This window comes from Somniosus microcephalus, chromosome 30, assembly GCF_052327205.1.
Source record: "Somniosus microcephalus isolate GS21.2 chromosome 30, FLI_Smic_1.0, whole genome shotgun sequence".
NCBI classification, from domain to species: Eukaryota; Metazoa; Chordata; class Chondrichthyes; order Squaliformes; family Somniosidae; genus Somniosus; species Somniosus microcephalus.
The window spans coordinates 574,028-599,121 of record NC_141016.1 but is presented as its reverse complement, the minus strand read 5'-3'; the positions used below and the strand labels follow the sequence as shown (position 1 = coordinate 599,121).

The 25,094-nt window shown below is 48.7% G+C and overlaps 1 protein-coding gene across 1 annotated transcript; it reads right to left on the bottom strand.

Moving 5' to 3' along the window:
* Positions 1–194: 194 nt before the first annotated feature.
* On the bottom strand, positions 195–24,628 carry LOC147097837 (uncharacterized). The gene is made up of 4 exons (XM_085970867.1): positions 24,394–24,628; positions 17,773–18,983; positions 1,097–1,180; positions 195–1,002 (listed from the first exon to the last, which is right to left on the bottom strand). The coding sequence occupies exons 1-4, from the start codon at positions 24,428–24,430 to the stop codon at positions 997–999; spliced, it is 1,338 nt and encodes a 445-aa protein (XP_085826993.1). The 5' UTR covers positions 24,431–24,628; the 3' UTR covers positions 195–996.
* Positions 24,629–25,094: the final 466 nt, after the last annotated feature.

Here is a 25,094-nt window from a genome sequence, read left to right as displayed (position 1 = left end):
AGACAACATCCACTTACTGTTTGGAACCAGTTTCACTTTCCATTCTGCCTTTACATAAATCTCACACATTGCGAACTGATTGAGTTTCTTGACCTGCGTGGCATAGATCAGCTCAGGACAGTTCCTCTCTCCCAGTAAAGGTATATAATGGAGCAGGAGCAATGAGGTTACAGTAGATACACGGAGAAGAGACACAACAGCTATTGAGTTTATTTCACTTTAGAATGATTACATGCCAGGGAGGCTGGGCTCCAGAGGAGGTTCCCCTCCCCCACAGCGGGCAGACTCCACTACAATAAATCACAGACATTTAAAATCACAAGTGCAAAGAGAAAGAGACCAGGTGTTGCCTCAGGGCGGTTCTGGGACCAGAGTGCAGGAGGGGCTGGTTTGCATGCTTGCTGTACCGTTCACTGCCTGAGAGGGGTGCCATAGAGCCCATGTTACTAACAGCTGAGCAGGGCCTCAGGTACTGCAGCGGGTGGCCCCAAACCTCCCCAGGATCGAGAGGCCCCACATCCCCCAGTGCTAACCGTGGGGGTGGGAGACTCATAAATGAACGGATGACATGGAAACCCGTTCACCTCACGGACTGACCCGGCCTATGAACAGGTGCTGTCCTCTCTCAGGACCACAGTCTCTGTCACGGTAAGTGCAAAATGCAAGGGACGGACACACCCCTCTCCACCCAGCCACAGTCTGATGCTGAGCTCAAGATCATCACAATTATAAATCAAATCAAAACTCCACCGCTATAAACCCCCCCACACACCCCCAAAGTCAGGAAACAAAATATAAAGCCACTGTACAAACAGGGAAATCACATTCCTTACACGGATGTGAACGATGCGGAGCAGGGATGCGGGGAAGGGGATCCGGTCCTGTGATTCGGGTGAAGCTCCTCCTTGATGTGTTAAAGCGAGAGATTGGGTGGGTTTAAAGGAAGGCTCCAAGAGGTTGGTGATCTGGGGGGGTCCAGAGGTGCCCAGAAGCTCTTCACATCTGGGGAGAGGAGAGAAAATAAGAATAGTTAATGGAGAGGGGGCAAGGGGAAGGAGGGGGGAGACGCGACAGGCTGAGGGGGGAGACAAGATACCTTCTGATCGAGCCGCTGATATTCTGCTGACTTTGGGCGTCGAGTGGCTTTTGACCTTCGACCTTCAATAACAACAGCGATAATCTGCAACATAAAAACAGAATTAAAAACACCCCCTCGATATAACACCCCCCCCCCCCCGCCACCGTCCTCGGGAGTCTCACCCCCCGCGCATCTTCCTTTGCTTGGGGCTGAAGATCTTTCATACAAACAATGACGGACAGGTAAAGACCCTCTGGTCCATCCAGCCTGTTCCACCTTGTGAATCACAACATATACACTCTCCGCCCTACCCAAAACCATTGATCTCTCGGGAGAGATAAAGACCCGGATCAAGCTGGAAAAAAAATCTGGCAAATTCCTTTCCGACCCATCTAGGCGATCAAACCTAGTCCAGGAGATGGCTCTGGACCTGAATTCCCTGCAGTGCCTACCATCTGTACCAGGTGATCTCCGCCCCACCCAGAAACAGGTCCAGCTCTCGCTTCCACCACACGAGCCGGCAGCCTGTTCCAGAGCTCCATTATTTGCTGGGAAAGGAACCACCTCCTGACATCTAACCTAGATCTGGCCTTACACAACTTAAATTTGTGAACCCTGGTCCTCCCTAACCTATTAAATTGAAACAAACTGTCAACTGGAACACAATATGTTCCCTTCATTATCTTATCAATCAGATAACCTCTAAGTCTACGCTTCTCTAAAGTGTAGAGTCCCAACTCTTTTAGCCTATCTTGCTAATGGCATGTTGGCCTTTATTGCTAGAGATTTGGAGTACAACAGCAAGGAAGTCTTGCTTCAATTGTACAGGGCTTTGTTGAGACCGCACCTGAAGTACTGGGCACAATTTTGGTCTCCTTATCTGAGGAAAGACATACTTGCCTTAGAGGCGGTGCAACGAAGGTTCACTAGATTGATTCCTGGGATGAGAGGGCTGTCCTATGAGGAGAGATTGTGTAGAATGGGCCGATACTCTCTGGAGTTTAGAAGAATGAGAGGTGATCTCACTGAAACATATAAGATTCGAGGGGGATTGACAGGATAGATGCTGAGAGATTATTTCCCCTGGCTGGAGAGTCTAGAACTCGGGGGCATAGTCTCAGGATAAGGGGCCGGCCTTTTAAGACTGAAATGAGGAGGAATTTCTTCACTCAGAGGGTTGTAAATCTTTGGAATTCTCTATCGCAGAGGGCTGTAGATGTTGAGTATATTCATGGTTGAGAGAGATTGATTTTTGGACTCTAGAGGAATCAAGGGATATGGGGATCGGGCAGGAAAGTGGAGTTGAGGTCGAAGATCAGCCATGATCTTATTAAATAGAATCATAGAAAGTTACAGCACGGAAGGAGGCCATTTCGGCCCATTGTGTCCGCGCCGGCCAACAAAGAGCTCTCCAGCCTAATCCCACTTCCCAGCTCTTGGTCCGTAGCCCTGCAGGTTACAGCATCCCAAGTGCACATCCAAGTACTTTTTAAATGTGGTTAGGGTTCCTGCCTCTACCACCCTTTCAGGCAGTGAGTTCCAGACCCCCACAACCCTCTGGGTGAAGAAATTTCCCCTCAAATCCCCTCTAAACCTTCCACCAATTACTTTATATCTGTGCCCCTTGGTTTTTGACCCCTCTGCTAAGGGAAATAGGTCCTTTTTATCCACTTTATCTATGCCCTCATAATTTTATACACCTCAATAAGGTCTCCCCTCGGCCTCCTCTGTTCCAAGGAAAACAGACCCAGCCTATCCAGTCTTTCCTCATAGTTAAGATTCTCTACTCCCAGCAACATCCTTGTAAATCTCCTCTGTACCCTCTCTAGTGCAATCACATCTTTCCTGTAATGTGGTGACCAGAACTGCACGCAGTACTCTAGCTGAGGCCTAACTAGTGTTTTATACAGTTGAAGCATAACCCCCCTGCTCTTGTATTCTATGCCACGGCTAATAAAGGCAAGCATTCCGTATGCCTTCTTAACCGCCTTATCTAGTTGGCCTGCTACCTTCAGGGATCTGTGGACATGCACTCCAAGGTCACTTTGTTCCTCTACACTACTCAGTGTCCGACCATTTAATGTGTATTCCCTTTCCCTGTTAGCCCTCCCCAAATGCATTACCTCATACTTCTCCGGATTGAATTCCATTTGCCACTGTTCTGCCCACCTGACCAATTTATTGATATCTTCCTGCAGTCTACAGCTTCCTTCTTCAGGATCAACCACACAGCTGATTTTAGTATCATCTGCAAACTTCTTAATCATACCCCCTAAATTCAAGTCTAGATCATTGATATATACCACAAAAAGCAAAGGACCCAGTACTGAGCCCTGCGGAACCCCACTGGAAACAGCCTTCCAGTCACAAAAACACCCATCAACCATTACCCTCTGCTTCCTGTCTCCGAGCCAGTTTTGAATCCAACTTGACACTTTGCCCTGGATCCCATGGGCTTTTAACTTTGTGACCAGTCTGCTATGTGGAACCTTATCAAAAGCCTTGCTAAAGTCCATATACACTACATCAAACGCACTACCCTCATCTACCCGCCTTGTTACCTCCTCACAAAATTCAATCAAGTTTGTCAGACAGGGCCTTCCCTTAACAAATCCGTGCTGACTATCCTTGATTAATCCGTGTCTTTCTAAATGAAGATTTATCCTGTCCTTCAGAATTCTTTCCAATAATTTTCCCACCACTGAGGTTGGGCTGACTGGCCTGTAATTACTCGGTCTATCCTTTTCTCCCTTTTTAAACAAGGGTACCACATTAGCAGTCCTCCGGCACCACACCTGAAGCCAGAGAGGATTGGAAAATGATGGTCAGGGCCTCTGCTATTTCCTCTTTTGCTTCGCTTAACAGCCTGGGATACATTTCATCCAGGCCTGGGAATTTATCCACTTTTAAAGCTGCTAAACCCCTTAATCCTTTCTCTCTCACTATGTTTATTTTATCTAATATTTAACACTCCTCCCTGATAGCAATGTCTGCTTCGCCCCTCTCCTTTGTGAAAACAGACGCAAAGTATTCATTAAGAACCCTACCACGTCTCCCGCCTCCACACACAGATTACCCTCATGATCTCTAATAGGCCCTACCCTTTCTTTAGTTATCCTCTTACTTTTAATATATTTATAAAACATCTTTGGGTTTTCTTTGATTTTACTTGCAAGAATTTTTCATGCTCTCTCTTTGCTTTCCTAATATCCTTTTTAATTGCACCCCTGCACTCCTCTAAAGATTCTGGAGTATTTAGCCCTTGGTATCTGTCATATGCCTCCCTTTTTTTCTTTATCCTACCCTGCATGTCCCTAGAGATCCAGGGGCTCTAGATTTGTTAGTCCCACCTTTTTTCTTTAAGAGCACATGTTTGGTCTGAACCCTCCGGATCTCCTCCTTGAACGCCTCCCACTGATTTACCTTCAAGTAGCTGTTTCAGTCCACAATGGCTAAATCCCCTCTGAGCTTAGCAAAATTTGCTTTTCCCCAATTTAGAATTTTTATTCCTGGTCTATCCTTGTCCTTTTCCATAACTACCTTAAATCTAACAGAATTATGGTCACTAGCACCAAAATGCTCCCCCACTGATACGCCTTCTACCTGCCCAGCTTCATTCGCTAAAACTAAGTCCAGAACCGCCCCTCCCTTGTTGGGCTTGCTACATACTGGCTGAAAAAGTTCTCCTGGATGCATTTTAGGAATTCCGCACCCTCTGTACCCTTCACACTAATTTTATCCCAGTTAATATTGGGGTAGTTGAAATCCTCTACTATTACTGCCCTATAGTTTTTGTACTTCACTGAAATTTGTCTACATATTGGCAGTGCAGGCTCGAGGGGCTGTATGGCCCACTCCTGCTCCTAATTCCGATGTTCTTATTTTGCTCCCCAAGATGTTTTAGACTGGGAATCAGTCCAGTGACCCTCCTCTGCAATCTCTCCAAAGTCTCAATATCACCCACCATGTGAGGAAACCAAAACTGGACACAGTATTCCAAGTGTGGCCTGACTAAAGTCTTGTACAAGGACAGTCTACCTCGTCTTGTACTCAATTGTCCTCTGGATACACCCCAACGCCCTATTTGTTCTAGCTATCTCTACACGGTATTGCTCGTGTATCTTTAAGGATGTATGCAATAGAATGCCCAAATGTCTTTCTATCTCCACTTTCTTAAAGGTACATACACTACAAAAAGCATTAAAGAGCCCCTGTGTATTGTAATACCGGTAGTGACCACTCGGGTATATAAGCCTGTATAGTGTCTTGTATCTTTTAGTTCACCTCCAGACTTTGTTCAGTAAACACCTGTTAAACCAACTCCTGCATTCCGTGTCTCCATTAATACACGGATACAACAGTGGCGACGAATTGGAAACGGACTTACCTGCAATTCGGCAGCACCTCAAGGAGGTCGATTCCTCAGACGAAGGTCGAAGAAGGAAGGAAAAAAAAAAACAAAAACTGTGGTTTCACCAGCTAGCCGGGCTGGTGGCAGGTACTGCACTAATCCTTCCTGGGCGGCAGGCTGGGGCTCGATCGGGTGGCTCTGCAGCGGGGCCGAGCAGCGAGTTGGAAGGCGGAGGCAAACAGAGACGGAGGGTGGAGCACTCGGGAGACGGCCGGCACTGCAAAGCAGGTCGGCGTTTGGACCAAGCAGAGGGAGGGAAAAATCCCAGAGAGTCCGGCAGGAACGAGTCTCCAACTATTAAAAATATGTGTAAATAAAAACCGCGGAGAACAGCGTTGTCAGCAGCGGCAGCGGCGGGAAAGCGCGGGAGGCGCCATTTTTTCTCGGCAGGGAAGAAAGGAAAGCGCGGGAGGTGCCATTTTTGATTTTCAGGATGCCTAAGGCTGGCAATATTACTGCTTTCGATAATGATATAGAGGATTGGACCACATATGTGGAAAGAGTGGAGGTATATTGCACAGCGAATGAAGTAGAGGATGATAAAAAGGCATCGGTACTTCTAAATCTGATGGGCGCAAGGACATATGGGCTGTTACGAAACTTAATCACTCCAGCCAAACCGATGGACAAGAATTTTAAGGAGATTGTTGATACCCTACAGGAGCACTTAAACCCAACACCGCTGCTGATAGCAGAACGATTCAAATTCTTCAGGAGGAATCAGCACAAGAATGAAAGTAACGCTGATTACCTCACCGAATTAAGAAAGCTGTCAAAGCACTGCCAATTCGGAGCAGGACTGGCAGATTCTCTACGAGACAAATTCGTCTGCGGTCTCCTAAGTGAAGGAACACAGAAAAGGCTACTTTCTGAGAAAGATTTGACACTGGACAAGGCTTTCAGTGTGGCTGTATCATACGAAGCAGCAGCAAGAGGAGCTGCAGAGATACAGCAAATGCCACAGGACTTCGGCACCCATGAAATGACACGGGGTTTCGAGAGATGTTATCGCTGCGGCAGATCCACCCATGACCAGAGGGACTGCTGGTTCAAGGACAAAGCATGCAGGCAATGCGGAAAGATGGGACACATTGCACGTGTATGCCGATCTGGAAACAAAAAATCCACTGACAGAAAAAAAATCAATAAGGAAAAGTACAGAAAGGTACAAATGATTACGGACAGTGGCTCCGAAGACCAGAAGAGCGATAGCGACTCCGGAAACAAGAGACTAAGCTGTCTCAAATTACATAATGTCATTGCCAAAGAAGATTACCAGACCATTTGGGTTACCCTCACGATAGCAGGGTCCCCGGTTAAAATGGAGCTAGATACAGGATCAGCTCTGACTGTCATAAGTCGACGGGATTACGAGCGGCTATTTCCGCATATACCTTTGAAAGACACATCCATTATCTTGAAGACATATACGGGACAGAAAGTATACCCCAGAGGGAAAATAAGGGTGCCTGTTGTATACAACGGCAAGGAAATACAGAAGTTGTATTTATACGTTCTGCAAGATGGTGGTCCACCACTGTTGGGACGTGAATGGATCAGGAAGATACGTTTAGACTGGCACTCCATTCAGGCACTGACGGTGACCAGTAAGAAAAAAAATGATGACGACGTCATACCTGAACGATTAAAAGACATCTTGGCCAACGCCAAAGAAGTGTTTCAACAGGAACTAGGAACCTTGAAAGGCGTCACCGCTTCAATAAAAGTGGAAGATGCGGCATATTCCCAAGTTTTTTAAGGCAAGGCCGGTGCCATACGCAATTCGTCCAGCAGTCGAGGCAGAGCTGGAGAATTTGGAAAAGGCAGGCGTGTTATCCAAGGTAGATTGGAGCGAGTGGGCAACACCCATCGTCCCGGTCATGAAGAAAACGTTGAATAATGATAAATCTGAAGAACAGAGAAAAATTTGCATCTGTGGGGACTTCAAGGTGACTGTAAACCCGGTCCTTCACACGGTACAGTATCCTCTTCTGAGGATAGAAGATATTTTCGCCTCACTATCCGGAGGGAAACGTTTCACCAAAATTGACTTGGCACAGGCATATCTACAGATGGAGGTTGAGGAGGCCTCTAAAAAGTATCTCACGATAAACACACACAAAGGCCTGTACCAGTACAATCGACTGGTTTTCGGAGTAGCATCAGCTCCAGCTATCTGGCAAAGAGCTATGGAGCAAGTCCTCCAAGGGATTCCGGGGACTCAATGCTACCTAGACGACATCCTTGTAACAGGAGAAAACGACAACGAGCACCTTGCCAATTTGGAGCAGGTGCTCACTAGACTGAGAGAATGGGGCCTACGAGCAAATCGCCCCAAGTGCGAATTTTTCCAGAAACAAATATCATATTGTGGCCATATAATTAACGAAGGGTTGCATAAGTCACCTGAAAAAATTGAAGCTGTCATAAAAGCCCCAGCACCTGAAAATGTCTCACAATTAAGGTCGTTCCTGGGATTGATAAATTACTATCATAAATTTTTACCGAACTTGTCAACTGTTCTGCACCCTCTTAACGCACTGCTACAAACGGGAGTAATTTGGAAATGGAGTGAAGACTGTAAACGTGCCTTCCATAAATGCAAAGGCTTGATCACGTCCAAGGAAGTGTTGGCTCATTACAACCCATCACTGCCAATCAGACTGGCGTGCGATGCATCCCCTTATGGCGTAGGAGCGGTATTATCGCATAGATTCCCTGATGGCTCGGAGCGGCCAATAGCTTTTGCGTCGCGCTCATTGAACTCAGCTGAGCGTAACTATGCCCAGATCGACAGGGAAGCACTCAGCCTGGTGTGGGGAGTGAAGAAATTCAACCATTACCTACACGGACAAAAATTTACCTTGTTGACTGACCATCAACCCCTCGTCTCCATATTCAACCCTAAAAAGGGCGTTCCCATTATGACAGCGCAAAGGCTACAGAGGTGGTCCCTTTTCCTAGGGGCACACCAATATGACATAGAATACAAAGGATCAAAACAGCATGGGAATGCTGACAGTTTATCGTGCCTACCGTTGCCAACAGTAGAAGAGGCACCTACAGTGGACCCAGTGGAGATGTTCCACTCAACCATAGTGGAATGTCTACCAGTAACAAATTCTACCATTGAAAAGGAAACGAGAAATGACCCGACTCTCTCACGAGTCTACGATTTAACGGTGAAGGGATAGCCAGCACATGGCGAACCACTGTTGCCAGCATTCTCGCAAAGAAGAGAACAGCTGTCAGTGTGCCGAGGAACCTTGATGTGTGGATCCAGAGTGGTGATTCCACCCAAACTCCAGGATAAAGTGCTAAAGGAGCTTCACGAGGGGCATCTGGGTGGAGTGAAAATGAAGAACCTAGCCAGAGCGTTTGTGTGGTGGCCAGGTATCGATGGAGACATCGAAGAAATGACCAAGAGCTGTCTAGGATGCCAGAAGGTCCAAAACGCCCCACCACAAGCCCCTCTACATCCATGGGAGTGGCCCTCATCTCCATGGCAAAGGGTACATATCGACTTTGCTGGTCCATTTATGGACTCAATGTTCTTAATCGCGGTTGATGCACACTCCAAGTGGCCGGAGGTAATAAAGATGTCCTCCACCACCACGGAAAAAACCATCACAGTATTAAGGACCATATTTGCCAGGAATGGGCTGCCTGAACAGATCTGTTCTGATAATGGACCGCAATTTGTGTTCGAAGAATTCAGGAAGTTCTTAAAAAACAATGGGGTTAAGCACTACACGTCCGCCCCATACCATCCCGCCACCAATGGATTAGCTGAAAGGTTTGTCCAGACCTTCAAGAAGACCATAAAGGCCATGGGTAATGAAGACATAAATCTACAACATAAGGTAGATAACTTCTTGTTTTCGTACAGGAATGCAACACATGTGGTTACAAACCAAACTCCCGCCATGATGTTTTTCAATAGAAGACTAAGATGCCGGCTGGATTTGATCAAGCCAAACATCAGAAGGGACGTAGAGAACCGGCAATTTCAAGGCATGAATGAAAGGCCAACTAGAACCTTCCAGATAGGTCAACAAGTTTTGGCCCGGGACTACCGTACCGAGAAATGGCAGCCTGGAACTATTTGCACACGACTAGGACCGCTGATGTATACCGTGGACATTGGAGAAAGCATAATAAGGCGCCATGCTGACCAGATCATAGAGTCATCCGAAAAGGGAAAACCTACACCACAACTCTATACGCCTAATGATGAAGCAGAGATACCCATAGTATTTACCTCCGATCCGGTGATACTGGAACCAGATGAACCCGACACTGGCATTCAAGCCGAATCAGCCTTGCCAAAAGAACCTATTACACCACCGAAAACTACTACACCACCGAGGCGTTATCCGGACCGAGTCAGGAAGCCTCCAGAGAGACTGACTTATAATTGATTAACTGCAGCAAATGTGTAGATTATTGTTCTTGTAAACATGTTAATTAATGATTACTTAAAATGTTATGTACTAATTATCTAAAAGGGGAGGAATTGTAGTGTATGTACCTTTAAGAGCCCCTGTGTACTGTAATACCGGTAGTGACCACTCGGGTATATAAGCCGCAGTCCAGCACCCGAGCGACGACCGCAGTCCAGCACCCGAACGGCGAACGAGGCACAACCCGAGCGGCGGCTGGGCTAGAAAGCCCGGGAAAGGCCCGAGGAGCCAGGCCCAGAGACCTCTGAGGAGAAGGGGAGCAACCAGAAGGCTTCCAGAAGCAAACCAAGACTGTGAGTACAGGGCCCAGGGAGGGAGACTGAAGCCAGGGAAAGGCCCGAGGAGCCAGGCCGAGACAGAGGCACAGAGACCTCTGAGGGGGGAGGGGAACAGCCCGAAGGCACCGGGAAACAGCGGCTCACAGACCCAGACCTGAGAAGGGTGAACCCAGAAGCCGAGGCCCAGGGACCACGGGGTCGGAGAGGGGGACCGGGAAAGTTCGCGAACAGGGAGAGGGAAACACCAAACCCGGGGCCCCAGAAAAGCTTATTCTAAGATCAACAATACTTTACCAAAAATGAGCGAATCAGAAGATCCACAACAGCCCCGCTTCCAGATTCCCCCCAACACCGCAAAAAAAGCTATAAAAGCGATCAAGCATGAGCAGATGAGAGAAAAACCAGAAACACTTTTTGCTGACTGTTACAACAATGGGACAAAAAGTAACCTCATTTTCTACTCAGATCAGCCAGTGGCTTGGATCACAGCAATAAAATCACACTATACCAATGTTAAGCTAGAAAATACCGCAAATGGGTCCATAATGAAAATTAACACACCAGGAGACAGTTCAACTACGACGGTCAACGCGTACAATACCGGGACAATATTAGTGCAAGGCAACCTCGACAAATTTGCAACGGCCTTCAGGACACTGAAAAAATTAACTAAGGGGGGAAGGAACAGCCCCAGAGTGGCCCGCACTCCCCCCAACATTGACAACTTACCAGGAGAAAATCTGCCTGGTCAGGAGGTGAACGAGCCACACAGTTCAAACCAGACACCAACCCCGGGGAACCACAGCCACACGATACAACTGACAAACCCCAGCATAACTACCAGGGAGGAAGCCACACATAGTCCCCCTACCATTCCCAGCTCACCAAGAGAAGAGCAGCATAGCCAGGAAGTGAGTGAGCCCTCCAGGGCCGACCAGCCTAGCCAGGAAGTGAGTGAGCCTTCCAGGGCCGACCAGGCACATACCCCGGGATCACACAGCCAGATACAACCAAAAGATAAATTTAATCAATTAGAGATAGAGGTGGTTAAACTTAGAGAGGACTTCCTCAAAATGAATGACTATCAAAATCAGGAGAGGGAGAGACACAAGAGAGAGCTGAAGCTACTTGAGAACCAGGTGAATCTACTTAGGAATCAGGTGAAAGAGCTGCAGGAAAAAGAAGAGAGCCATAGAGGAGAGATAACACCATTAGACCAGCAACCAGAGGCTAGAGATAAGACAAGGCAGAGCCGGACGGAACGGCTGCACTCCCACACGGAACAAAAGCAACAGACACACAATACAAGGGGTGCCACACAGACCGACCAGCATACTGATTCGCAATCTTCCCCCACCACCGTGGAACCACAAGCGGGCCGCTCACAAGAGGTACGCACACACCAGACACCCCAGCCCAGCACACACACTATGAGTCCAAGCGAAAGCCACCACAGTAAACACAAACAAGGCTGACGTCGTAATACTCATAGACTCAAATGGGAAATTTCTATGGGAGAAAAAGCTATTCCCTAGAAGTAAAGTAGAAAAGATCTGGTGCCCAACAACAAACAGAGCCATGGGATGGCTGACCAAAGCCAGATTAGGCTCCCCCCAACACATAATAATACACACGGGCACAAATGACCTAAAGACCCAACAGAAAGAAGTAGCAACATCGCTCAGAGCAATGATTAGGAAAGCAAGCAGTACATTTCCAAACACTAGAATCACTGTTTCCACAATATTGCCGAGAACAGACTTCAACAACAACACAATTCATGAGATAAATGCCAGCATAGCAAGAGACTGCGAATCAAACCACAACGTACACCTGGCCCAACACCCCACCCTCGATGAGGAATGTCTTTACGACCACGTCCACATCCAAAGGCAAAGAATATCGATCCTTGCTAAAGCCCTGAAGGACGTCGCTTTTAACCGGGTCCATACCCAGACTCCAAGAGGACCCCCCCCCGACCACCAGAGATCAGCGGGGTACATATCAGGAACACTACAAGGACCACCAACACACCAACCGAGACCAGAGAGGATCCCCATGCAAAACAACAATGTCAGAACTGCACCACTCCTGTCCCACAGGGGAATAGGACTGCTCCCAGCCAGACAGAGGGAGAGATGCACAGGACGTACGCAATACCTCAGACAGAAACAATCCATTAAGAGACAATAAGCAGATGTGCAGCAGCATCTACTTCCGCCTTATGGATCAAGGACTAATTAATAGAAAGAACTGTAACCAAATTGTATTAACTTTTGTAGACAACTGATGTGATCTTTTTTTTCCCACACTTAGACACGACAAACACGTACCACTCTTTAACCTATCATAGTAAAAGATCAAACTTAACATGAAATCCTTATATATTTCGACCTGGAATATCCAAGGTCTACGCTCTTCACTGCGAGAAGTGAAAAGTAGGACCCCAGAGTTCATAGATGAAACTAAAGACCTAGATATTATCATTTTACAGGAAACTTGGTATAAAGGAAAAGGACACACTGGCTGTCCCCAAGGGTACACTGAGCTGGTGGTGCCCTCCAATAAATTACCAAGTGTAACCCAAGGCAGAGACTCCGGAGGCATACTGATCTGGTTTAAAACAGAACTTAAGAATTACATCAAATTTATAAAAAAGGGCGAAAACCATATGTGGCTCAAACTTGAGAGGGAGATTATCTCAAACACCCAAGATGTTTACATTTGCGCACTTTATATCCCTCCAATCGATTCCCCGTACTTTAAAGAGGACACCTTCTCCAACATGGAGGGGGAAATTATCCAATACCAGGCCCAGGGGAACGTGTTGATCTGTGGGGACCTCAATTCAAGAACGGGCGAAGAACCAGACTTCACCAATAATCAGGGAAACAATTATGTTTTCGGGAATAACCACTTTGACATCCCTTCCCTTCCATACAGGCATAACTGCGACAAGCAGTCAAATACCAACGGAAAACAGCTACTACAGCTCTGTCGAAACCTGGGTCTGTACATTGTCAATGGTAGGTTCATAGGAGACCTCCTAGGAAGATCGACCTATTGCTCACCTCTTGGCTGCAGCACAGTAGACTATATGATTACAGACTTAGACCCATCCTCTTTCAGAGCATTCACAGTCAAACCACAAACAACACTGTCAGATCACAGTCAAATTACTATGTTCCTCAAAAAGACAGAAACAAACAACATAGAAACACAACCCAGTAAACTGTACAACACCAAAAAATCGTACAGATGGGCCAAAAACGACACGGAAAAATACCAGAAAACAATTAGCAATGCATCAACTCAAGCTCTCTTAGACACCTTTCTGGATAACATATACACTCACAATAAAGAAGGCGTAAACCGGGCAGTTAGTAAACTAAACAATATTTTTGATAATTTGGCAACAAATGCAAATTTGAAAGCTCGCAAGAACAAACCCAAAACAAAAAACTATGAAAAATGGTTTGACCGAGATTGCCATAACATGAGGAAAAAACTTAGAAAAATATCAAACCAAAAACACAGACATCCAGAAAACGAGGAACTACGCCTTACTTATTGTCAGACACTAACACAATACAGAAACACACTCAGAACCAAAAAAGAGCAATATATTAAGAATACACTCAGCTCCATGGAGGAATCCATTGATTCCAATTGTTTCTGGGAAAACTTGAAAACACTACACAAAAAACAACACGACGATTTGGCCATTCAAAATGGGGACACATGGGTAAACCACTTTGAAAAATTATACCAGAAAAAAACACTAAGACCAGAGCAACACCAAATATGCAAAAAACTGGAAAAGCTAGAAATGGCCATAAAAGATAACCAAAACCCGCTGGACGCCATAATAACAGAAAAAGAACTTCTTGAAAAACTCAAGGACCTGCGACCAGGAAAAGCCTGCGGGACAGACGGCATACTAAACGAGATGATTAAACACACAGACAACAAAATGAAACTGGCTATCCTAAAACTCTTCAACTTGGTTCTGAGTGTCGGTTATTTCCCTGATATCTGGAACAAAGGACTCATAACGCCCATATACAAAAGTGGGGACAAAATCGACCCAAACAACTATCGAGGCATCTGTGTAAACAGTAACCTGGGGAAGGTATTCTGTAGCATCATAAACAAAAGACTTATAAACTTCCTTGAGGAGCACAATGTCTTGAGTAAAAGCCAAATTGGATTCCTGCCAAACTATAGAACATCCGATCATATCTTCACCCTACAGACCCTAATTGACAAACACGTTCACAATAACAAAAGCAAAATCTACGCATGCTTTGTAGATTTCCAGAAGGCTTTCGACTCCATCTGGCATGACGGTTTATTCCTGAAACTTATCGAAAGTGGGGTAGGAGGGAAAACATATGATGTAATTAAATCAATGTATACAAACAACAAATGTGCAGTTAAAATTGGAGACAAACAAACAAAATACTTCCCACAGGGGCGGGGGGTGACGCAGGGCTCGCCAATCTCACCGACACTCTTTAATATTTACATAAATGGATTGGCAAAACTACTTGAACAATCTACAGCACCCGGCCTCACCCTATATGAATCCAAGGTTAAATTCCTCCTCTATGCAGACGACCTGGTTCTGCTGTCACCTACTAAAGAGGGGCTACAGCAAAACCTGGACCTGCTGGAGTGGTACTGCCAGACTTGGGCCCTGACAATAAATCCCCAAAAAACCAAAGTCCTTGTGTTCCAGCAAAGATCCAAACATCAGGGACCCAAAATAAATTTCACAGTAGGAACAACCAAAATTGAACAAACCACTAACTACACATACTTGGGCTTAAAAATCAGTTCTACGGGAAACTTCAAACTGGCTGTGAATGAACTGAAAGAGAAAGCAAGAAGGGCTTTCTATGCCATCAAAAAATCAATCCAAATAGAAATCCCAATTAGCATTTGGCTCAAAATTTTCAAATCAGTAATTGAACCAATTGCACTCTATGGCAGTGAGGTATGGGGACCGCTAACTCAACAAGAATTTGCAAAATGGGACAAACACCCAATTGAGATCCTACATGCAGAATTCTGTAAAAGTATCCTCCGGACTCAAAGGAAAACAGTAAACAATGCATGCAGGGCGGAACTAGGCCAATATCCATTAATAATCACTATCCAAAAAAGAGCCACCAAATTTTGGAATCACCTACAAATGAGCAATCCCCAATGCTATCACTACGACGCCCTGAAATGCCAAGAGCTGACCATAAAGAAGAATACCCTCAGTCAACTAGTCCTGGGACTCAGTGAAGTAACTACTAACAATACTAACAATAACCAGCCCCAGGACAGTGACAGGGTAACACAAAGAATTCGACCCAACACAATCGTCGCTAAGCAAAAGGAAAAATATCTGACATATTGGGCAGAAACAACAAAAACCCAAAGCAAACTCAATTGCTACTTGGCCCTAAACAGACTATACAACATAGCTGATTACCTGACCATGGTAAAGGATAACAAACTGAGAAGAACCTTGACAAGGTACAGACTTAGCGAACATAGCCTAGCGATCGAAAAAGGCAGACACAGGCAGACCAGGCTGCCAAGAGAGGACAGGATATGCTCTCACTGCAGTCAGGGAGTGGTGGAGACAGAGATGCACTTCCTCACAGCTTGTGGAAAATATCAGGGCATCAGGGAGAATTTCTACCAAAAATTCTCACAAATATGCCCTGATTTCAGAAATCTGAATGACAACCAAAAACTCCCATTCCTACTGGGAGAGGAGAGAAGCTGTGTAACGCTGGCGGCGCACTATGTTGCAGCTTGCCATGAACAGAGGGACAACCAGTAAGCTAAGAAAAAAATATATATAAACAATGCGAATGTATATTTATACACTCAGGGATATACCTGTTTATACACTGTATGAATAGAACTGCGTTTATGTGCTGAACCATAAATGTATTTTGATGCTTTGGCAACATAAGATGTAACTTATCATGCCAATAAAGCGATTTAAATTGTAAATTGTAAATTGTATCTTTTAGTTCACCTCCAGACTTTGTTCAGTAAACACCTGTTAAACCAACTCCTGCATTCCGTGTCTCCATTAATACACGGATACAACACTTTTCCCTGAAGGGTTTATGAATGTTGAGCATTTGCCCTGCCCACATGCATAACACTGCACTTATCTAAGATACACATCGGCCCTGAAATTAGATCGGGGGCTTGCCGCGCGTGCAAGCCCCCGATCTGCACTCACCCTGCGCGCCGACATCTGAAGCCCGGGCCTGCTCGCATTTCCTGTCACAGGCCCGGTTCAGATGTCGGCGCGATGTGCTTACCTGATCCAGCGACGTAGTTAGTGCGATGTGCTGGCTGGGATCAGGTGAGCACTGTGCAGCCAATCAGGGGAGGGGAAACTCATTCATGAGTTTGACAGTAAGAGCTGTCAAACTCATGAAAAGTATGGGCTGCCAAAACACTACTTTAACTTTAAATAAAATTTAAAAAAACATCCCACTGATTATATTAACTATAAATAAGTTTTTAAAAATGTTTTAAACAATTAATCAATTTTTTGAAAAAAATAAATTTTTAAAAAATAGGGTCTAAAACTAAACTTGCCTTACTGTAAATTCTTTAAAAATAATAAACCTGTGGAAAAAAACATTCTCCATTGTACTAAAAGCCCACTTACCTGTAAAACTAAGTACTTGCGCCTGGTTTTTCCACGCGTAAAAACCGGAGGCCTTTACACTCGGGCAACTCTGGAAAAAACAGGAATTTCACTGCGCACGCGCTCTGCCTCTTAACCCCTTGGGTCAGGGGACAGGAAATGCCGGTTTTCAGCGCATGCGCTGTGCATGCTGAAAACCGGCAATTCCTCCGGGCACACGTGTGAGTACCCCGTCCGTACTCGCGCGTTGTGCCCGGAATTACTGGGCCATCATTTTGCAGTCATGAGCCCAATCACCCAGCACATTTAACATTAGCCTGAAGCAGACCAGCGTCGTCTACAGTCCCAATACTCACATAGATCTCAGTATCATCTGCAAATTTCCAGTTTGTGCCCCCAATACCTACATCCAGATCATTAATAAAATAGTAAAGAGCAATGGTCCCAACACCGATCCTTGCGGGATACCACTAGTGACCGGTCTCCAAACAGATCTAAATCCATCTATAACTACTTTTTGCCTACGTCCTGCCAGCCAGTTCTCAATCCAGCTCAATATATTACCACTAATATCAGAGGCTTCGATTTTATAGAGAAGCCTCTTGTGCGGTAACTTATAAAAAGCTAGTCTACTGGGCTTCCCTCATCCACCGACTTTGTAATTTCTTCAAAAAAATAAGACATGACCTTTTTATGAAGCCATTTTGTCCCTCTCTATCCAAGCATTGCATCCCTAATGATTCCTTCAAGCATCTTCCCTATTACTGATGTTAAACTAATGGGCCAATAGTTATCCAGGTCTGTCTAGTTTCCTCCAACATAAAGCCCCCCACCGCCCAGGGCGAGCCGAGTGCTCAGTCGCTGCTCACCTTGCGCTTGTTGTGATAGGCGATATACAGAACCGCAACAATGACCGCAGTGGTCACTAGATAGGCGAAGAAATGGCTGCTCTCTGGCTCGTCCCTGGGCACCGAGTCAACGCCGATCTCCTGCCCAGCTCCATCCTTCACTGATCCAGCAACGACACTTCCAGCGGCACCAGTCTCCTCGACATCACCTTCCCCGCCTGTCTCTGGTGTCTCCTCTTCTTCCTCCTCATCCCCTCCGTTACTTTGGCCAGCACCGCCTTCCTTGCCGTCACTCTCGACGTCCTTGGCCTTATCGTTCTGCCCGTCTGCCGGGTTCTTGTCGGGAGATGTTGCCGGGTTGCTTTCCCCTTTCTTCCCGTTCAGTGTCCCATTGCCTGGATTTGCAACATCTTTTGAAATTTGATCAGCATTCTCAACTCCTTGGTGCCCACTGCCTCCGCCACCGGCCCCGCCTCCTCCTCCACCGGCCCCTCCTCCACCAGCCCCGCCTCCGCCAGCCCCGCCTCCGCCAGCCCCGCCTCCCCCTCCGTCGGCCCCGGCACTGCCTCCCCCTCCGCCGGCCCCGGCACTGCCTCCCCCTCCGCCAGCCCCGCCTCCACCGGCTTCGCCTCCACCGGCCCCGGCACTGCCTCCCCCTCCGCCGGCCCCGGCACTGCCTCCCCCTCCGCCGGCCCCGGCACTGCCTCCCCCTCCGCCGGTCCTGCCTCCACCGGCACCACCTCCACCTGCCCCAGCACTGCCTCCGCCTCCACCGGCCCCGGCACTGCCTCCGCCAGCCCCGCCTCCACCGGCAGCACCTCCACCGGCCCCGGCACTGACTCCGCCTCCACCGGCCCTGACTCCGCCTCCACTGGCCCCGGCTCCGCCGGCCCCGCCTCCACCGGCACCAGCTCCACCTGCTCCAGCACTGCCTCCCCCTCCGCCGGCCCTGGCACTGCCTCCGCCTCCAATGGCCCCGGCTCCACCTCCACCGGCACTGACTCCCCCTCCACTGACCCCGGCCCCGCCTCCACCGACCCCGCCTCCACCGGCCCCGGCAGTGCCTCTGGCACCACCTCCGCCGGCCCCGTCACTGCCTCCAACAGCAGGCTTGATTATTCCACTGCCATTATCCTTAACTATGTTTTCAGCATCATGTGCAATAGTGTCCACGAGATCATTTTTCAAGTCCGGGGGATCGACGACTGGATTCACATGTATTGATGAGGAGGCTGGTGGTGAAAGAAACAACAGGTTATAAATTAGTAACAGAACCAGCCTCACTGCACAGCTAAACACTGAAACAGCACTTTGAGAGATTTGGGGTATGGGTGAACTGGGGGGCGGGGGGGGGGGGGGGGGCGGTGGTGGAGCCGGTGGCTGGTTTCGGGGGGGGGGGGGGGGGGGGGGGGTTAGACCACACCTGGAGTACTGTGAGCAGTTCTGGGCACCACAACTTGAGGATATATTGGCCTTGGAGGGAGTGCAGCGTAGGTTTACCAGAAGGATACCCGAACTCCAGGGGTTCGATTACGAGCAGAGATTACACAAACTAGGGTTGTATTCCCTACAATTTAGACGGTTAAGGGGTGATCTGATTGAAGATTTCAAGATATTAAGGGGAACTGATAGGGTAAGAACATAAGAAATATGAGGAGTAGGCCATATGGCCCCTCGAGCCTGCTCCGCCATTCAATAAGATCACGGCTGATCATCGACCTCAACTCCACTTTCCCACCCGGTCCTCATATCCCTTGATTCCCCTAGAGTCCAAAAATCTACCTATCTCAGCCTTGAATATACTCAAAGACTCGGCATCCACAGCCCTCTGGGGCAGAGAATTCCAAAGATTCACCACCCTCTGAGTGAAGAAATTTCTCCTCATCTCAGTCATAAATGGCCGACCCCTTATCCTGAGACTGTGCCCCCTGGTTCTAGACTCTCCAGCCAGGGAAAAAAAAACACTCGGCATCTACCCTGTCAATCCCCTTCAGAATCTTGTATGTTTCAATGAGGTCACCTCTCATTCTTCTAAACTCCAGAGAGTATCGGCCCAATCTACACAATCTCTCCTCATAGGACAGCCCTCTCATCCCAGGAATCAATCTAGTGAACCTTTGTTGCATCGCCTCCAAGGCAAGTATATCCTTCCTTAGATAAGGAGACCAAAACTGTGCCCAGTGCTCCAGGTGTGGTCTCACCAAGGCCCTGTACAATTGTAGCGAGACTTCCTTACTCTTATACTCCAACCCCCTTGCAATAAAGGCCAACAGGCCATTTGCCTTCCTTATTGCTTGCTGTACCTGCAGGCTAGCTTTCTGTGTTTCTTGCATATGGACACCCAAATCTCTGAACACCAACATTTGAAAGTTTCTCACCATTTCATAGAGTCATAGAAAGTTACAGCACGGAAGGAGGCCATTTCGGCCCATCGTGTCCGCGCCGGCCAACAAAGAGCTATCCAGCCTAATCCCACTTCCCAGCTCTTGGTCCGTAGCCCTGCAGGTTACAGCATCCCAAGTGCACATCCAAGTACTTTTTAAATGTGGTTAGGGTTCCTGCCTCTACACCCTTTCAGGCAGCGAGTTCCAGACCCCCACAACCCTCTGGGTGAAGAAATTTCCCCTCAAATCCCCTCTAAACTTTCCCCCAATTACTTTAAATCTGTACCCCCTGGTTTTTGACCCCTCTGCTAAGGGAAATAGGTCCTTTCTATCCACTTTATCTAGGTCCCTCATAATTTTATACACCTCAATAAGGTCTCCCCTCAGCCTCCTCTGTTCCAAGGAAAACAGACCCAGCCTATCCAGTCTTTCCTCATAGCCAAGATTCACTACTCCCGGCAACATCCTTGTAAATCTCCTCTGTACCCTCTCTAGTGCAATCACATCTTTCCTGTAATGTGGTGACCAGAACTGCACGCAGTACTCTAGCTGAGGCCTAACTAGTGTTTTATACAGTTGAAGCATAACCCCCCTGCTCTTGTATTCTATGCCACGGCTAATAAAGGCAAGCATTCCGTATGCCTTCTTAACCACCTTATCTAGTTGGCCTGCTACCTTCAGGGATCTGTGGACATGCACTCCAAGGTCACTTTGTTCCTCTACACTACTCAGTGTCCGACCATTCAATGTGTATTCCCTTTCCTTGTTAGCCCTCCCCAAATGCATTACCTCACACTTCTCCGGATTGAATTCCATTTGCCACTGTTCTGCCCACCTGACCAATTTATTGATATCTTCCTGCAGTCTACAGCTTCCTTCTTCAGTATCAACCACACAGCCGATTTTAGTATCATCTGCAAACTTCTTAATCATACCCCTTATATTCAAGTCTAGATCATTGATATATACCACAAAAAGCAAGGGACCTAGTGCTGAGCCCTGCGGAACCCCACTGGAAACAGCCTTCCAGTCACAAAAACACCATCAACCATTACCCTCTGCTTCGTGTCTCCGAGCCAGTTTTGAATCCAACTTGACACTTTGCCCTGGATCCCATGGGCTTTTAACTTCGTGACCAGTCTGCCATGTGGAACCTTATCAAACGCCTTACTAAAGTCCATATACACTACATCAAACGCACTACCCTCATCTACCCTCCTTGTTATCTCCTCAAAAAATTCAATCAAGTTTGTCAGACATGACCTTCCCTTAACAAATCCGTGCTGAATATCCTTGATTAATCCGTGTCTTTCTAAATGAAGATTTATCCTGTCCTTCAGAATTCTTTCCAATAATTTTCCCACCACCGAGGTTAGGCTGACTGGCCTGTAATTACTCGGTCTATCCTTTTCTCCCTTTTTAAACAAGGGTACCACATTAGCAGTCCTCCGGCACCACACCTGAAGCCAGAGAGGATTGGAAAATGATGGTCAGGGCCTCTGTTATTTCCTCTTTTGCTTCGCTTAACAGCCTGGGATACATTTCATTTGGGCCTGGGGATTTATCCACTTTTAAAGCTGCTAAACCCTTTAATACTTCCTCTCTCACTATGTTTATTTCATCTAATATTTCACACTCCTCCTCCCGATAGCAATGTCTGCTTCGCCCCTCTCCTTTGTGAAAACAGACGCAAAGTATTCATTAAGAACATTAAAAAATATTCTGTTTTTCTATCCTTCCTACCAAAGTGAATAACCTCACATTTCCCTACATTATACTCCATCTGCCACCTTACTGCCCACTCAGTCTATCTATATCCCTTTGCAGACTCCGTGTTCTCCTCACAGCTTACTGTCCCACCTAGCTTTGGATCATCAGCAAACTTGGATAAATTACACTCAGTCCCTTCATCTAGGTCATTAATATAGATTGTGAATAGCTGAGACCCCAGCACTGATCCTTGCTGCACCCCACTAGTTACAGCCTGCCAACCTGGAAATGACCCGTTTATCCCCACTCTCTGCTTTCTGTCCGTTAACCAATCCTCGATCCATGCTGCTATATTACCCCCCCAACCCCATGAGCCCTAATCTTGTGTAATAACCTTTTATGTGCCACCTTATCGAATGCCTTTTGGAAATCCAAATATACTACATCCACTGGTTCCCCTTTATCTACCCCGCTAGTTACTCCTCAAAAAACTAAAATTTGTCAAACACGATTTCCCTTTCATAAAACCATGTTGACTCGGCCTAATCATGTTATGATTTTCTAAGTGACTTGATACCACTTCCTTAACAATGGATTCCAGCATTTTCCCGACGATTGATTTCAGGCTAACTGGCCTGTAGTTCCCTGTTTTTTCTCTCCCACCTTTCTTGAATAGCAGCGTTACATCAGGGTAGATAGAGAGAAACTATTTCCGCTGGTTGGGGCCTCTAGGACTAGGGGGCAGAGTCTAAAAATTAGAGCCAGACCTTTCAGGAGTGAAATTAGGAAATAGTCCTACAAAGGGTGGTAGAAGTTTGGAACTCTCTTCCGCAAACGGCAATTGATGCTGGATGAATTGTTAATTTTCAATCTGAGATCGATAGATATTTGTTAACCAAAGGTATTAAGGGATAGGGGCTAAAGGCAGGTATTTGGGGTTAGATCACAGATCAGCCATGATCTCATTGAGTGGCAGAACAGGCTCGAGGGGCTGAATGGCCTCCTCCTGTTCCTGGGAGGCTGATTCCGGACACTGAAGGAGCCTCTGAACCTGGAAATGCCCGAGCACCCGAGGCCGGGTTCAGTGCCCAGTGTCCAGGTCCCAGTGTCCGGAGTTTCTCTTTCTGTGTGTGTCCGGGGCCCAGCGTCCGGCCCTCCCTCTCTCTGTGTCCAGAGTCCGGCCCTGTCTCTCTCTCTCTCTGTGTCCGGAGTCCGGCCCTGTCTCTCTCTCTGTCCGGAGTCCGGCCCTGTCTCTCTCTCTCTGTCCGGAGTCCGGCCCTGTCTCTCTCTCTCTGTCCGGAGTCCGGCCCTGTCTCCCTCTCTCGGTGTCCGGAGTCCGGCCCTGTCTCCCTCTCTCGGTGTCCGGAGTCCGGCCCTCTCTCTCTCTCGGTGTCCGGCCCTGTCTCTCTCTCTCGGTGTCCGGGGCCCAGCGTCCGGCCCTCCCTCTCTCTGTGTCCGGAGTCCGGCCCTCTCTCTCTCTCGGTGTCCGGGGCCCAGCATCCGGCCCTCCCTCTCTCTGTGTCCGGAGTCGGGCCCTGTCTCTCTCTCTCTCGGTGTCCGGAGTCGGGCCCTGTCTCTCTCTCTCGGTGTCCGGGGCCAGCATCCGGCCCTCCCTCTCTCTGTGTCCGGAGTCGGGCCCTGTCTCTCTCTCTCTCTCTCTCTCTGTGTCCAGAGTCCGGCCCTGTCACTCTCTGTGTCCAGAGTCCGGCCGTGTCTCTCTCTCTGTGTCCGGAGTCCGGCCCTGTCTCTCTCTCTCGGTGTCCGGTCCTGTCTCTCTCTCGGTGTCCGGAGTCCGGCCCTGTCTCTCTCTCTCGGTGTCCGGTCCTGTCTCTCTCTCTCGGTGTCCGGAGTCCGGCCCTGTCTCTCTCTCTCGGTGTCCGGCCCTGTCTCTCTCTCTCGGTGTCCGGCCCTGTCTCTCTCTCTCTCTCTCTGTGTCCGGAGTCCGGCCCTGTCTCTCTCTCTCGGTGTCCGGCCCTGTCTCTCTCTCTCTCTCTCTGTGTCCGGAGTCCGGCCCTGTCTCTCTCTCGGTGTCCGGAGTCCGGCCCTGTCTCTCTCTCTCGGTGTCCGGAGTCCGGCCCTGTCTCTCTCTCTCGGTGTCCGGTCCTGTCTCTCTCTCGGTGTCCGGAGTCCGGCCCTGTCTCTCTCTCTCTCTGTGTCCGGCCCTGTCTCTCTCTCTCGGTGTCCGGCCCTGTCTCTCTCTCTCTGTGTCCGGAGTCCGGCCCTGTCACTCTCTGTGTCCAGAGTCCGGCCGTGTCTCTCTCTCGGTGTCCGGAGTCCGGCCCTGTCTCTCTCTCTGTGTCCGGAGTCCGGCCGTGTCTCTCTCTCTGTGTCCGGAGTCCGGCCCTGTCTCTCTCTCTGTGTCCGGAGTCCGGCCCTGTCTCTCTCTCTCTGTGTCCGGAGTCCGGCCCTGTCTCTCTCTCGGTGTCCGGAGTCCGGCCCTGTCTCTCTGTGTCCGGAGTCCGGCCCTGTCTCTCTCTCTGTGTCCGGAGTCCGGCCCTGTCTCTCTCTCGGTGTCCGGAATCCGGCCCGCTCGCTCGCTCTCTCTCACCCGCCGCCAGCAACAGCAACAGCGCCGCGAGCCTCATCCTGTCCGCAGGCCTCGACCTCCTGCAGCGCAAAGCCCGGAGCGGAGCCGGAACCTCCCGCACCAACTTCCGGGACCCGGGAATCACTGGATCAAAGAGCAGGACGGGCCGAGCGGCCTCCCACTGTCAGAGTCCGGGACCGGGACCAATCCTGATCCCAGGACCAATTTCAGTCCCGATCCGGAGATTCCGCTCCACATCTTCGCTCAGAGCCGCCGCGGCCATCTTAGTGCGGGGCAGAGAAGCGGAAGTGACCTCATGTGGGGCGAGGAGAGGGGTAGTGGGGTTTGGGGGGCGGGGAAGGAAAAAGGGGGGGGGAAGGAAAAAGGGGGGGGGGGAAGGAAAAAGGGGGGGGGGGGGGGGAAGGAAAAAGGGGGGGGGGTGGGGGGGGGGGGGAAGGAAAAAGGGGGGGGGGGGGGGGGGGAAGGAAAAAGGGGGGGGGGGGGGGGGGAAGGAAAAAGGGGGGGGGGGGGGGGGGGGGAAGGAAAAAGGGGGGGGGGGGGGGGGGGAAGGAAAAAGGGGGGGGGGGGGGGGGGGGGGAAGGAAAAAGGGGGGGGGGGGGGGGGGGGGGGGGGAAGGAAAAGGGGGGGGGGGGGGGGGGGGGGAAGGGAAAAAGGGGGGGGGGGGGGGGGGAAGGAAAAAGGGGGGGGGGGGGGGGGGAAGG